The sequence below is a fragment of the Heterodontus francisci genome, chromosome 2 (genome assembly GCF_036365525.1).
Source record: "Heterodontus francisci isolate sHetFra1 chromosome 2, sHetFra1.hap1, whole genome shotgun sequence".
NCBI lineage: Eukaryota > Metazoa > Chordata > Chondrichthyes > Heterodontiformes > Heterodontidae > Heterodontus > Heterodontus francisci.
The window spans coordinates 198179525-198194149 of NC_090372.1; the positions used below are offsets into that span (position 1 = coordinate 198179525).

At 41.2% G+C, this 14625-nt stretch overlaps 1 protein-coding gene across 1 annotated transcript; it reads right to left on the reverse strand.

Moving 5' to 3' along the window:
• Positions 1 to 356: 356 nt before the first annotated feature.
• Positions 357 to 3981, reverse strand: en2a (engrailed homeobox 2a). Its single transcript, XM_068051973.1, has 3 exons — positions 3717 to 3981; positions 3471 to 3671; positions 357 to 673 (listed from the first exon to the last, which is right to left on the reverse strand). The coding sequence occupies exons 1-3, from the start codon at positions 3979 to 3981 to the stop codon at positions 357 to 359; spliced, it is 783 nt and encodes a 260-aa protein (XP_067908074.1).
• Between the last annotated feature and the right edge of the window lie 10644 nt (positions 3982 to 14625).

Consider the following 14625-nt stretch of genomic DNA (forward strand, 5'->3'; position numbering starts at 1 on the left):
GAAAATTCTTTGGACTTCAGCAGGTTGGTTTAAATTTCACGTCAGACAGTTCACCGAGCGCCTGCAGCATCCAGTCGGCGCCTGGTAGAAAATGCGACCAACAAACATCCACGGCAAAAAGTAGCTTCTGAAATCCCAGAAACAAAAATCTCATCATATATTGAAATATTTCAGTTTTTTTTTACATCACCTTACCTGAATTATATACACAGAATATTGCGGAATATTATCTCATACAATTTCACTTTTTTTTAAAAACTATGCTGGTATCTTTTCTCTCTCTGTCAATACACTGGCCCTTATTTTGATTTATATTATTGCATTGTACTTTTCGCACTTCTGTTGTTAAATTTTTGCTATTCACTTTCTTCCTTGTGTTCCTTCCCCGTGCTGGAGTGGTTATAAAGTCCTTGCGCCATTAAATGGAGTGCCAGTGTGTTCTTTGATCCGGTAGCTTTCTTGATTTTGGCTCGCTTGTTCTGAAACCAGATTTTAATTTGGGATTCGTTGAGACTGAGTTCGTGAGCCAAGCTCTGCCGGCGCTGCTCGGTTAGGTAACGGTTAGTCTGAAACTCGGCTTTCAGTCTCTGCAACTGTTCAGCAGTGAAAGCTGTCCTCGGTCGCTTGTCCTCTTTATTGAGAGTCTTCTTCTTTGGTTTTCGGGACCTGGGACCTAAAAATCAAACCCAATATTATAAAAAGTAAATATTGATTTTATATAGTAAAAACAAATAAAAAGATAAGCTGGCTTTTAAAAAAATAAACTGCAGTGGGAAAGAAAGTGGGACACGAACAGAGAGAGGTGCCATTTTTTCGTCCCTCGTGACAATTGCTTCGAAATACAATAAATCAAAACTTAAAAATATAATAGTAACAGTAATCCATTCACAATTTCTGCTTGTTCTCTCTAGCAATTTTAACATGTAAATAGTTGTAGCAAGCAGCACCCAATTGTAAATTGCAGCAAGTAAATTATTCAGTAGTATAGATCAGCGGCTGTAGGACTACAGGAACTGAGATTTTTGTTTGTGGATAATACGATACAATTAATTGCAGCAGTCTAGCGTGATCCATCACTTAACCAAATACAAACTGTGGTAAAGATGTGCATCTTATTACAGATTAGCTCCACGAAGTTTACGCTGCTCGTGTATCTCACTCTATTTCCAGCTTCCCAAACTCAGAAAACCTTGTAACACTACATTTAGAGTGGCGCTTCTGCTGATTAACTGGTCCTCGATTTTACAGCAGCGATATGTGAGCATGAGAAACTCGAAGAAAATAAATATCTCGAGTCCGAGATCGAAGACGACGAAGCACATTTGCCTTGTTACACAACTCGTGAAGTTTTGAGAAAAGGACAAAACAATTGACCAGAGTTGAACTCACAAGATTGTCGCTTTGTTATTGTTTGGGAAGACGTAACATTTCGTGTGATAACAGACTCGCCGTCCAATGGTCAGTTCGGAAAGGGAAAAGTAACCCTGGAGTATTTATTATGAGTCTGTGCAATTTGAAGTTCCTGTGAGAAATCTAATATAAGGCAGGGCAGATCCATGATCATTGATCACTTATATAAAAAGTAGCATTAAAATGGAGGGCGAAAGACTTAAGGAAATAGTGAATTAATGAGAAACCCATTGGCGCGTCAGAAAAACAACTAAACCATTACTAAATATATTTGAATAAAGGTCAGACAATAATGGGAGAGCCATTCACTCCTGCCTAAACCTAAGGTCAGAAAGTTGTTACAGTACCATAAAATGTTGCAAGAAGCAAAGATTGAACAAATGTTTGATTCGCTGCTTGATGCAGAGACAACATTTGGAGGTCGCAGTCAGGCAAGTTTCTGTCACAAGTGTACTTTGGAAGAAAGTAAATTTTAAAATGTGGTTTGTGGGGAGAATGGGGAACAGGGTGTCACATATTTATTGGTAAATTGTAAGCATTATTAAAAACAGTAAATCTCTAACTAGCATTACAGGAAAGTGGGACGGTCCAGGGGGATGTCGGCTGGTTTTGTCTGTTGGTTCTTATCCGGCCATCGTATTGGAGCGGGTTAAATTTTTAATGCATCCCGGCTCAGCGCCTCATCAACTATAAACCTAACACTCCATCAGAGACAACTGCACAGAACCGGAAGGTTAAAATAAGTACAGATAATGTGTAAAATCAAAAAGCATAACAAATGTAGTTTGTTTTTAGCAGACTAACTAAAATGGTCTACATTTCAAAATCTCGCCTTGGTTATAATGTATTTAAAAATATACCAAGGCTATGATAGATTAAATATATTTCTCAATGCCCCTCCTGTACATTATCAAAACCCCAAAATTAAAGGTCCAAATATATTTACATAGTCATCGAAAATGTCTATTATTTCCGCTGAAATTATTTCGTCGTCTCTTTGTACCAGGGGCCGAAGTTGCATTTTCTGCACGTTTAGAAATTTCAGAACGCCATTTCAATGCAGTAGGTTGCGGAGTAATTTACTGCGAGTGTTTTTTTTAAATACTCTTGACGAATTCCGTCCTCCTACAACCCCATCGAAAGCTGCAAGTCTGAAGCCGATCTAGTTTCGCGAGGCCTACTACCCTGACAAAAATATGCTAAACACTCGTCAACAAAGAGCTCTATACCATACAAGAGCGATGGAGCGCACCACGAGCGGTTTTATATAGTAATAATTACCAGACAGATTTCTGCAAAAAAAAAAATTCCACCTTATTTTTCGTCATGAAACTCCTAGTTACCCTCCATTTTAATCTAACAATGGACGGGGCTGTTTTTCAAACAATAGGTCTTGGGATAATTTACCCAATAGGCGCTCTATTGAAAAATATTAACACCGAAACCCGCTCTGGGTAACAGTTGAAGCGCCCACTTGATCGGGCCGATGGTTTCAGACAGTGCTGATGTCTGCAATCCTCACTAAACTTGAAAATGTAACCTTTGGATTTACTAGAAAACGACAAAACCATTACAGAGTTGGACGTGACTTAAAAGTATGTTAAGTAGGGAGTGACGTGCGGTGCCCCCTTCCCCTCCAAACATAATCCAGACTTTAGATAGGATCATCCAAAAAGAATTTAAATTATGAACATGAATGAGTGTTGAGGGGATCCCACGTGTAAGGGGGTCTGCCTTTTGTTATTTGGCAAATCCAAACACATTTGCACAACAGCCCACGACACATCTCATGGCCAGTGCAGTATTATCTATTTTCAGCAACTTTTCCTGCCATTGGTTTCCTGCAGGCTAACATCATCCCTGTAAAATATTATGTCACGTGGAAAACAATCTTAATAGTCATCCAGTATTTAGTCTAAGTCGATACAAGATGAAGTAATAATCATGTTCTTTATCAATCCATTAATTACCGGCCCCTAAATTTTAAAACTAGTCTTGATTTTCTTCTTTGAAAATAGACATGATCTAGAGAGTGGCTTGATTTGTGTGTGTTTTCTCACCTGAAGAAGGCCTGTCCGAGTATCTAGTGCAGTAAACCCAAGCAGGCCACAGCATGGGCTGTGAAGCTGCGTTCTGGCCGCTCTGGGAGCTGTCCGAGTCCGAGCTCTGACTCTGCTCGGCGCTCTCGCCGTTTCTCAACGCTCCTTCTCCCGCCACATCACGTTTCTTGGCCGGGGCAGACGGGCTGGGTGGAGCCCCTCCTCCTCCTCCTCCTCCACCTCCACCACCTCCTCCTCCTCCTCCACCTCCCCCGGGCGAATTGCCTCCGCTCTGAGCGGACACCAGAGCCGAGGGGCTGACGTTCTCTCTCCCGGGGATATGGCTCTGATCCCGGTGCCCGTCTTTCCTCTTGCCGAAGTCCGGCCGCAGGATGTTGTCGATGAAAAAGTTGGTGATCCGGTGGGGGAGCTGGTTGCCGGGCGCCTGCAGAAGGGGCATGATGGCCCGGTTCGACTCGTCGCTCGACTCCTGGTTGTCCACGCGGTGGTGATTTTGATCATTTTCTTCCATAGTGTGTGTGAAAGCTTCGGAACTCTGGTCCCCCGTCCCCTTGCCACTTTCTGCCTTCACCCACTGACTGCACAACAATATCCAACTTGGTTTGAGGAGAGAGAGAAAAGAAAAAAAAAGCACAGGATCTTGCTTTTGGAAAAATCCCCCTAATTTTCCTCCTTTAATTTCGTCCCAGCGTCAATCTCTACGTCTCCCCCCCGCCCTCCCTCCCTCCCGGGCTCAGTCCCTTTGCTGGTGTGTTTTATGGACGAATAATCATACTTCCTCTTTCCCCAGTTCCACAGTCAGGTATCCATGGTTCACATTTATTCAGCAGCCTTCACTTTTCCAGGCTGTGATCTCCCTCCTCCTCCTTCTCCTCCCCCTCCAGCACAACCTGCCGACCAACCCCTCGACTAGAGCAGCAACAGCAGGCAGGAGATCTCTCTTACACACATACACTCTCTCGCTCTGTGTGTATGTCTGTCTGTTCGCCGGGAAATAAATATTAAAGAGAGACGCTAACTGATCAGAAATACTTTCACTCTGCTGGATTTTTGTTCTTTTTTTTAATAGAGCCCATCACGTGACGCTGGTCCCCAGTATCCTGGACACGTGCCTCCGTCCAATAAACGGGAGGAGATTTCACCACATGACGATGACACTTTGGAGTAAATGACAACGCCGATCCACCTCTCATCTTCCCCCTTTACTTAAAGCTGTAATGTTCCTGCAAGGCACAACCACACATAACACAACCCAGAGCAAAAAAAAACAGCAACCTGCAACACTCCAGCGCTTTCATCCATCAGTCTTTTGCACCACCAGTTAATTAGAACAAAACAAACACATGTTACTCTGACTTTTTTTTTGCTAATTGACACTGTACAATAGAAATCTCTTTCTACACACCTACCCACAATCCTTCGCTGTATTATAACAAATAATATTTGATTGGGTACAAGCACAAAGAGGTGGGGGAAGAGAGAGAGAGGCAGAGAGAGAGAGAGAGACAGGCACAACAGTTATTTCCCTCAATTGAATCTGAAAGCGTCCTTAATTCCATCGCAATTTTATCCATCACCACACAGCCACTGGGAATTTGGTTTGAAATTGCCCCAGTTTTTTTTTGGCTTGCTTAAAAAGTCAGGGTCAACCCCAGGTTTTTAAGATGATGTTTCATAGCAATAAGGGGGAGGCTGGACTCAGGATAGGGCCTCTGGAAGACAGCCATGCCCATTTATCAAACACCCCTGCTTTAAATAAAAAGCCTCTGTCTCCCTGATGCAAACGGTTGTGATATTGGTGCACATGAGACGCAGCAGCGGGGAGGACAAAACAAAAGCCACATCCGACACAACTCGCCAGTTTCTTTTCGGGTCAGGCGGCCAGTGCCTTACTTTGGAGCTGATCGTCTGTCAATCGGAATCATTTTAACTAGAAATAAGCTTTGGCTAAAATAGCCTCTCTTCTCTCTCCACCCCCTCCCACCACCTCTTCCAGGGATTGGTTTCGGTCGGAAGCCTTCAGAAGTTGCTGAGCCAGAGGCCGATGTGGGAAAAAATGGTCTTTATCGAGGCAGATGCCGCCGCTTCGTGTTTTTTTTTTACATCTGACCTCGCTGCCTGCATTTCGCGGTACATTTTTAATGGGAATGGGGGTGGGGAGGAGGGGGTTTCGTTTTGGGACGGGGACAGAACGGAAATCGGTTGGACAGCCCCAGGGATGCAATGCGACGGTCTCACTGACAGACAACTGTACGTGATGTGGCAATGCCAAGCAGAATGGATACAGTCCCCTGATCACAGCTCAAAGCGACGCCAGAAAAAAAGAGGCTGAATGTGTCTACCCTGTGTAACTTTGTAGGTTCCTGTAGTAAAATTACATGTACATGTAACTGTATAGCATTTACTTTCCCAGACATTCAGCACGATCTGTTCTCCCCACCCCCACCCCCCCCACCACCCACCACCAACACACACTCACATACACACCGACACACACAATTTCATTGCAGTGTTTAAACTTCTACAGATGGGGAGGCAGTGGATCCGCTAAAGTTTGGCAGCAATCTTTAAACGGACATGGCCCGAATTCTGTACTCGCATTTTTTTTTGGTGTGGCCCAGGATAGCTGTGCAGGGAGAAAGCATCAAAGCCGATTAGAGTGACTCCACCAAGCAGTTTGCGATTGTGTAACTGCTCTAGCGCACTAATACCCAGTTATTAAGCCCTTTAAAGTCGTTGCAAGGTGTTTAGCCATTAGGTATTTTCCTTGCGGGACTTCACTATTTGAAGCAAGTTATAGTTTCAATCGGGTCCTGTGTTAATTGAGTGCGCTTAAAATGCCTCGCCCTAAGATCACTTTTAATCTTTCAATGGGAATGGAGTGAGTTTGGGACGCCTTGCAGGGCAGATAGAGCCACGAGAATCATTTTAAGTATCGCTGCATAACGGCTAGAAAACGTTTTGGGATAGCCTGAGGCCGTGACAGGCGCTATACGAATGCAGTTTTTAAAAATATGAACAACATATGAATTATGAATTTTAAACCATTGATAGATCCTAGCTTTAAACAGTAGTAGCAGTATTATTAGGCTGGTTTCTTCCTCTGACCCGAGACTAGTTTTGTTGTCTAAACGAATAGTCTTGTTCTCTCCCATTCTCGCTAACAAACACTCTCTTCATGCATACATTCAGAGCAAACTTTATTTATTTGCCCCCCATCCCCCCACCATTGACTCTAAGCTTGCGTTTACTTTCTGTACGGTTGTACCTTGCTCTCGCTCCCTCCCCCTCCCCCACTGATCTTCTGGGACATCAAAAATGGGATTTCCCACCTTCCACCATAAAAAAACTCGAGTTGCATTCAAATAACTTGCTTTCTTCGTCGCTTCCAAAGTTTTCTATTACATAAATAAAGATGTATTCTAAGCCAGGTATGTTGGCAATCTAAAATAATTCACAATATTGTTACCAATCAACCGCGCGTGAATGTTTGATTTTTTTAATGATTATGACAGTTTTGTTTTGCTTCAGATGTTGTTTCAGACATTTAGATGGAATATAGGACTTATCCAAATACAGCACCAGGCGTACAATATACCTACAGTGACTTGTTGCTGGAGTATTCATTTGTTAAGGATACCCCCGCCCCCCCACCCCCCCAATACATTCCATGTGTTTGCTAAAATCAACATTATAATTGTTATGGAAATAAGGCTGTGTGTTTCTAATGACCAGCCTGGGTAAAATGCCACCTACACTATGACACGTATAAATACAGAAAATGCCCATCCACGTCTTATTGCCAAAGTGCAACTGGACTGACATTTCTAATCACTATTCTACAACACAATTTATCTATTCTAAAAAGTGTGGACTAAAAGTAGGAAAACCAATGAAAAACTAAAAGGAAACCGAACTTAATCAGCTCCTTGGTTATGCAGAAGCCTCCAGCAGTCGCAGTGTGAACTGAGATTGTTTAATTCTGATTTTTTTTTTATCGTCAGGCGTCATTTCCTTCAATTCAACAGTGCCTACACTTCAAAAGTACTTTCTAAAACACTTCGGGCGCCCTGAGCCCGTGAAAGGAGCTATATTAATTATATATTAATATTCTTTTGGGGACAAAGTTTGAGGCAATGAACGCAATTAATTGGGAACATTCTTAAATTGCGATTGTCACTGCTAGAGATGCCTCAGCCCCACACGACAGGTACATAATACACACCCACTTCGCAGGTATTGTAATGGCCTAATGCTTTGTTTCTAGATTAGGAGGTAGATGAAGTAGAAGACAAGCCAAGGCCTAATTTGTGCTTACCGAGGCTTCCAGCGTTACTGCTGAGCTCGGCTTCTTTGCTCAGTGAGATGGCCAGTATTTCATATTTCAGACCAAAAGTTACTACTACCGCTGAAAATGACTTGAAACTACTCTCAGCATTATATACCCATAGATCTTGAGTTTGGCTACCCAACTGAAACAGTGGCCGAGCTTTCAGTAAATATACAGAGACCTGTTGATGCCGCTCCTATTCCTTCTGCTACCGTGTGTTTACTAAAAAGAGAAAAACAATTGAAGGAACAGTGAAACCAATTCAGGGCTTCTGCAAATGTAAAATTTTATTCAGCTATCGTGTTGTGCTCTTATGAACTTCTCTAACAATTTTTTGAACGATGCAACAATTACATTGTTTTTGTCCGTTATTGACAGCCTGGTAACTAATCCTAGTGCCTTGACACAAACAATCCGAGGGCGTTGAATATCGGTGAGTTCACCTTTAATTAAACCACCTACAATCTGAGCATCTGCTGTATGGGGACACTCGACATGTGAACACTTACATTCACCTGCAATTGCTCTCTCCATTCACAGCACCTTCTGCCTCATCCTTGAGTTCAATATGATTTTCCGAAACATTGACTGATCCGTTAACTTCGAAAGAGGCAGAAAGATGAGAGGACATTTCTCAATAAGCTTTGATGAGGCTCCCGACTTAATTAATACTTTTTGGAGAATTTATTTAAACGGCTAAAATACTGAAAGCCACATTTGCGAATACATGTCTCCTTTATACGCCGGGAGATGGATGCAGTATTAACTAACACCAGAGAGATGATGAAACATCAGAGGATAATCATATGGGCCAACAAGAAATTAAAAGATGCACTTAATTCATAACAATCTTCTCATTAAGATCCCCACATTTCTTTTAAATATTTGCTCACTTCTGTGTAACAAAATTAAGCAGATCTTCCGTTTTTCTAGTTCGGTAAGCACTTTGTGCGTTAGGAGACAGTTTGTGCTGTCCTGTGTGGTTGAAGTAAATGTTGGCGAATGCTAGGCTAAATGTAACGTTCAACAGTTTGCCAATAGAACGCCAGTGTGTTTCCTTTACCTACACAATTCTTCCTGCGACATTATTACTCTTTCTATTGACATTTTAAACGCGTGAAATAATTCAGATACATTGATTGAATTGAACATCTTATTTGTGCTTTGAAGTTTAATCAACATTTCAGAAATATTTCCATCGAAGATTCTTTTATCCACTCCGGGAGAAACATAATTCTATTATTTGGACAATTAAGGATGAAATAATTCAATGAGCAATTTAATCATCGCCTTTAATGCCATCGTGTTGAGAAGACCAGTGAGAAAGTGCTCTCTATCTGAGAAAAACTCAGTAAAAGCGCAAAACAACTTATGATAGTGTCCCCCCCCCCCCCCCCCCCCTCTTAATGTTGCCTCCATGAATATTGCAGTTGGCGGATGGTAGTTTTAGAGTCTCCTCATATCCACAGCAAGAAAATGTTCTGTAAACTTATTTTTTAATTAGCTTGAGTGATGCATACACTTTAACAAACGATAAATACCTCTTCTGGGATCTCCCATCCTGTCGGCCTGCCCTGAGATTGCACAGCAAGGGTTTCAGTGCACAGTTAAGAAATTGGATTATTTTAGTGGGACAAACACATGAGTTGAAAATCGGAGCTAATCCTTCAATAGGTGTCACTTTGTCCCGAGTTCTGGACTCATCTACAGCTCCACTTTTCAGCATCAAAGAACGAGTATGTCTGGGTGTTTTGGGAGTTGTTACTGCAGATCAAACCTGAAGTAAAGGAAAGGCAGTGTGTGAGTTACTTGGGAGAGGAGTGCTTCTCCACTTTGGGTTTCAGTTTCACACCAAATAAGCTCTCCAGAGCTCTTCAGAGTTCTTAGCTGACGAGCTTGTAAGTCTGTGTTGCTGTTGTGAATTACGTCAAAAGATGTGAAATCATGACGTTGAACACAGAATCGGGAAATGCAGAATGTATCAAAGGTTGAAGAAGGGTAATCATTTCTGCAACTGTGAACATGTCAGAAAGTACAAGCTATTATCGGGTAAGTATACAGAAATATTGTTAATGCTGGGGACCAACGGACAAACTTCACACTTAACACACAGACAGACACATAGATGGAGAGAATGTCAATTGGAACCCAACATCAATTTCCCTTCTCTGACTGTTATTCTTTAGATTTCGAAATGTACGAAACAAAGTCTTCTTTTTAATGCCTCGAATTTCAAGGATTTTTTTTTTACTTCCGAGCTGCTAATCCTTCTAGACACAACAAGGAGTATTGTGACGGTAAACTTCTGCAACACTATCCGATCTTGGGTATTAACGTCGGCCCAAGCGAGGGAAACAAGATCCGCTCGACCATTCAGACAAAAAAGTGGCGAATTCCTTTGGATTTTCACGTCGGTATATTTTTCTATTAACAGGGTGCAGTAAAAGCCTCAATTAATGTGACAATTTGAACACACACATTCAATTCTCATTAGTACTGAAAGGTCACTTTGAGCAGTTCTTTTAAAAGCACATTAACCCAATGCTTAAGTGTGAATAACTTTGAGGGTGTTTATATATATATATATATATATATATATACCTCCTTTGGTTTGAGGTGGTCAGTAATTTAAAAAAAATGTTTGTTTGTTTAGAAAGAGAAGCTACTCTTTCCAGACTTGGGGAATATATGGATCTAATCTATTTACAAGGCCAATAGTTGCCTCTTTTGTCTAACCGGGGACTGGAGTCGCACTCAATTAGTGTTCGTTGGTCCCAGCATCGCCTGCTGGAAGTTAAACAGTTCCCTACCACTGCACTCAGTTTGAAAGTATTGTGTGAAGCTTTGCTCAACCTTGTTTATTTGCACTTTCAGTTGCTTTATCTTTCTGTTAAAAAAAACACCCAGAGGGGGAAAAAAAACCACGCGAACGTGTTTGCATCAAATAAGTTAATTGATTGCAAATGCCCAGTCTCCGTGCCTTACTACTGGTTGCTGGGACCCCCTCCCCCCACCCCCCCAATCCACCCTCCGTTATTTTTTTTTCCAAAGCGGACCTTTTTGTCAATCTCACTAAATATAAAATCAATCAGCGTTTCTTGACTGATGTTAAAACTGTCAGACACGGTCGCAGAGAGATATGCCTGAGCTGAGGGTTTCATTTCTACATTTTCTTAAAAACACACACACACACAGAGGAATTTCTTTTCATTTGAAAAAAGAAACGACAGCCTAGCTTTAATTTAGCCTGTTTGGCTGAGGGTTCAAGTCAAAGGCTCTTGTAATTTCCGAAGCACCGAGAGGTTTGGCACGGTGTTAAGCTGCTTTGAATGGGTCGAATGCAGTTATTACGGAAGTTATTAGGACTGCAGTTTAAATTTCTAGAAAGTAGCCAGCTCCTCTTCATCAAAACTTCTTAACCAAAATAAGTAGTGTAAATCTTGTGCTTAGGTAGTTAATTGCTATATATTATATATATATATATACATTTGTTAAGACTTCATGTCAGAAGCGTTTACATGGATGCAATATTCAGAATGTCATTGGCAATTCAGTGCTATAGGTCAGCGATGTCACACTTGTCTCCGCATTTAAAAGTATTTATGAATGAACGGCGTTGCAGTTGCCAGCCCATAGATCATAGAGCAGTGTGACTACAAGGATGTGGTCCAATGAATCGGCGCAACAGCAGTCCGAATACAAAGCGAGGGGTCACAATCTGAATCTTCAAGCATCAAACATGGGGATGGAAGAAGCCAGATTGCCTGAAAGTCATGTCCTTAAATGTGATTTATTAAAAAAAAGGAAGGGTGCATGTCATTGTGGGCAAGAGTTGAGGGGTTAGAGTGTTCGACAAAACCTTTGTGGGTTTACTGCAAACCTATAGCTGTCTGTATTGTTAACAACACACATTTGAAATCAACCCCGATGAGGGCCCAGCAGATGACGCAACTTCTATTAAAATGCAGGCGTTATCTAAAGCGTGAAACATCTGCTTTTCTTTTTTCAGTGGACTTTCCCTCTGACAATTATTCGAAAGCTCTCGTTCCTCTTTACATATTAAAATATAAGTCAACTATGTGTCTGACTGTTGTAACGATCTTATCTAAATCAATCTTGCTGTTAGCACTTACGGCTTTTGATGTGCTTAAAGTCACACTAACAACGCGTGAAATCACCATCAGATGATTGGGAAACTGATCAGAAATGCTCAATAGACGAATAGATTGTAACTTTAAAGCAAGAAAAGATTGGGAAAAAAAGTCAATTCCGTACGGTTTAAAAAAAAATTGAAATACAGCTAGTTAGGTTTAGGACTTGACACATTGCTAATGGCGGTCTGGCTGGAGTTGGGGCGAAGCCTGCTTTAAAATATTTTGCTGTGGAGTGGTCTCGATTTGATTAGATTTTAATTAGAACAGTATCGATGTCCCATTCGGCGCCAGGTCGCTGCTGTTGTCCTCTTTCTCCTTTTTTATTGTTGTTTTGTGTTTGATCCAATTTCTTTGAAAGGGTAAACGGAGGCATCAGAGGGCTTCTCTTCAGCGGAGTGGACACTTTGAAAAAAATGTTGCGAAAGATAATTTCTGGGTTTTAATTACTCTTTAATCCGCCTGATCGCCGCGGCGTGAAGAAATCCCCTCTGAATGGGCCTGACTGAAAAGCGCCGTCAGGATTCTGCTAGCAGCTTCTAATCGAGCCCTTTGCAGCAGTGTATTACACACTCCTCTGTCCTAAAACGCAATTAAGGACCTGTAGATAAACCTAATTGAATGATGGTTCTTGTCTTTGGAGACACCGTTTAGTAAAATGGCTTCATTGACAGCCGCAACCTGGTCATTTATCCTGCTTTCAACTTTTGTATAGACGGTGCTGGGGTATAATAGGATGATAAACAATTTCGAGTCATTAGTCTTTCAAATTAATGACGCCCTGGCCCATTTTTTCCAGGATGCCATTTTCTGATATTTTCATTAGCTCTTAAAACGCACACGTGGATTCCAAGGGATATTATCATAACCTCAAAGAGGAAAATAAAATGACAATGATAACGAAGGCAGTAACAATTGCTAATTGGGTCGCCTCGGTTGCCTTCCTTTGGGTCGATATCGGTATGGATGCAGGGAGAATAAAGTTAACGCATGCAACTAGGCAGATCAGACAACAGAAACGAGGTGTTTAAAAAAATATGTGGTATCACATAACATAATATGTGACAACAGATACACCGCAAAGTGAATTAGTCACAGGGGCAATTTTACGGATATCTTTCCTCTGAATGAATGGGGTTGTGATTAAAATGTACTAATATTGACGCCATATCCCAGCTTTGCCATCCTTTCTGTAAGGATTTTGATTAATGGTTCCAGCACCATATCTTGTTACAAATTCGGTATTCTCCATGCTGCACGGAATAGGAGACACTCAGCACTTCTAGAAATACGAATGTTAAAAGCAATGTACAACTTTGCAGACACAACAATTCCGGATGTTCACTGAAGTATCACCGAGCGTATAGGTGTAATCAGGCACTAGCAAGTAATTTTTGGAAGGAGCTAATTGAATATGTATGCAAAGACTGGCGAATTCAAGAGAATGTACCAACAACATATGGTAATTAATAATATATATATTCCTATATCACTGACTCAACTCAAACCACTAGTTCCAAAATCACTTTCTACATTGAATAATCTATAAAATCAATTCACTCTTGTCAAGTGCGGGTCGTACCTTGCTCCTTACTCTGAAGATACTGTTTCACTGAAGTGTTAATACACCTTTCTCCCAGTGCCTTTGAGTAAAAAATACTTAAAGCTTGTAATAATCAGGAATCGCTCAAAGGCGAGTCACGCCATATCTATTGACACTTTCCACCTTTAGTAATGCATTTCTTGTAAACAGGACTCCCAAGTAAACCATCAAAAGAGAAAGCACCTTTTGGGAGAACAGTCAGTTCAGCAGAAGTCTTCCGACCAAGAGCTCAAGCCGAAATGTTAACTTGTCTCTGTTTTTTGACAGATGCTGATGAATTATGTTTGTCCAGAATTGTTTACTTCAAGTTTCCAGAATCTTTTTATTTCAAGACATCCTCCGGATTTTTGTTCTGTTTTATTGCTGGGGAATCTATACCCACAACCCTAAATTCCTGACAAACATTTCAGTTGCCTGAACTGTGGGGCTGTATTCCTGTTTCCTTTGACGTTACTAAAATACGTTTGCACCTAATTTTTTTTTAACGGTTAGCGGGTAAGCTAATTCTGGTCTAAGTGAAAGACTGGAACAGAAAAAGAGCGATTTAAAGAAAGCTGTAAAAGTTAACTCTGGGAGTTCCGATATATCATAATACATAGCGGTGCAAAGCCACACTGAATTGCTAAATAAGTGAGTATGTTAAGTCAAACTGCTGCATGAAGCTAAATTACAGCGAATAAAAGGCGCCTGGATCCACTTTGAACTAACACTTAAGTAAAATCAATAGTTTGTTGCCGAAGTGCGAATATTTTCACTTTGTATTTTAGATAGATAATAAATCCTTAGAAAAGTTGAAAAAGCACACGCACAAGGGAAAGCTGATTTTATATCACTCAACCACAACTGGATAACGAATAAAGTTTAGAAGTCCCACAAATCAGTTAATCTGTTCTTTCCATCTCTTGCCAAAAATATATTAGGGTGTCTTAACATTCCTTTTGAAAAACGGGGTTTAGGGGGTGGGGGAAGGATTGAAATGTGTTCACATAAACACTAAAGCAATCTCCAGGTCTCGCTAGCTGCTAGCACCTTGCTATCAAAAACTTGACACTGTCGAGCCCAGCTTTTGGG

Excerpts from the sequence above, each read along its gene's own strand:
- en2a (XM_068051973.1), bottom strand. The coding sequence starts at position 3,981 with ATGGAAGAAAATGATCAAAATCACCACCGCGTGGACAACCAGGAGTCG. Across the intron at positions 3,672-3,716 it reads AGGCAATTCGCCCGGGGGAG|GAGGGGCTCCACCCAGCCCG; the intron begins GTGGAGGAGGAG and ends GAGGAGGAGGAG. Across the intron at positions 674-3,470 it reads CTCGGACAGGCCTTCTTCAG|GTCCCAGGTCCCGAAAACCA; the intron begins GTGAGAAAACAC and ends TTTGATTTTTAG.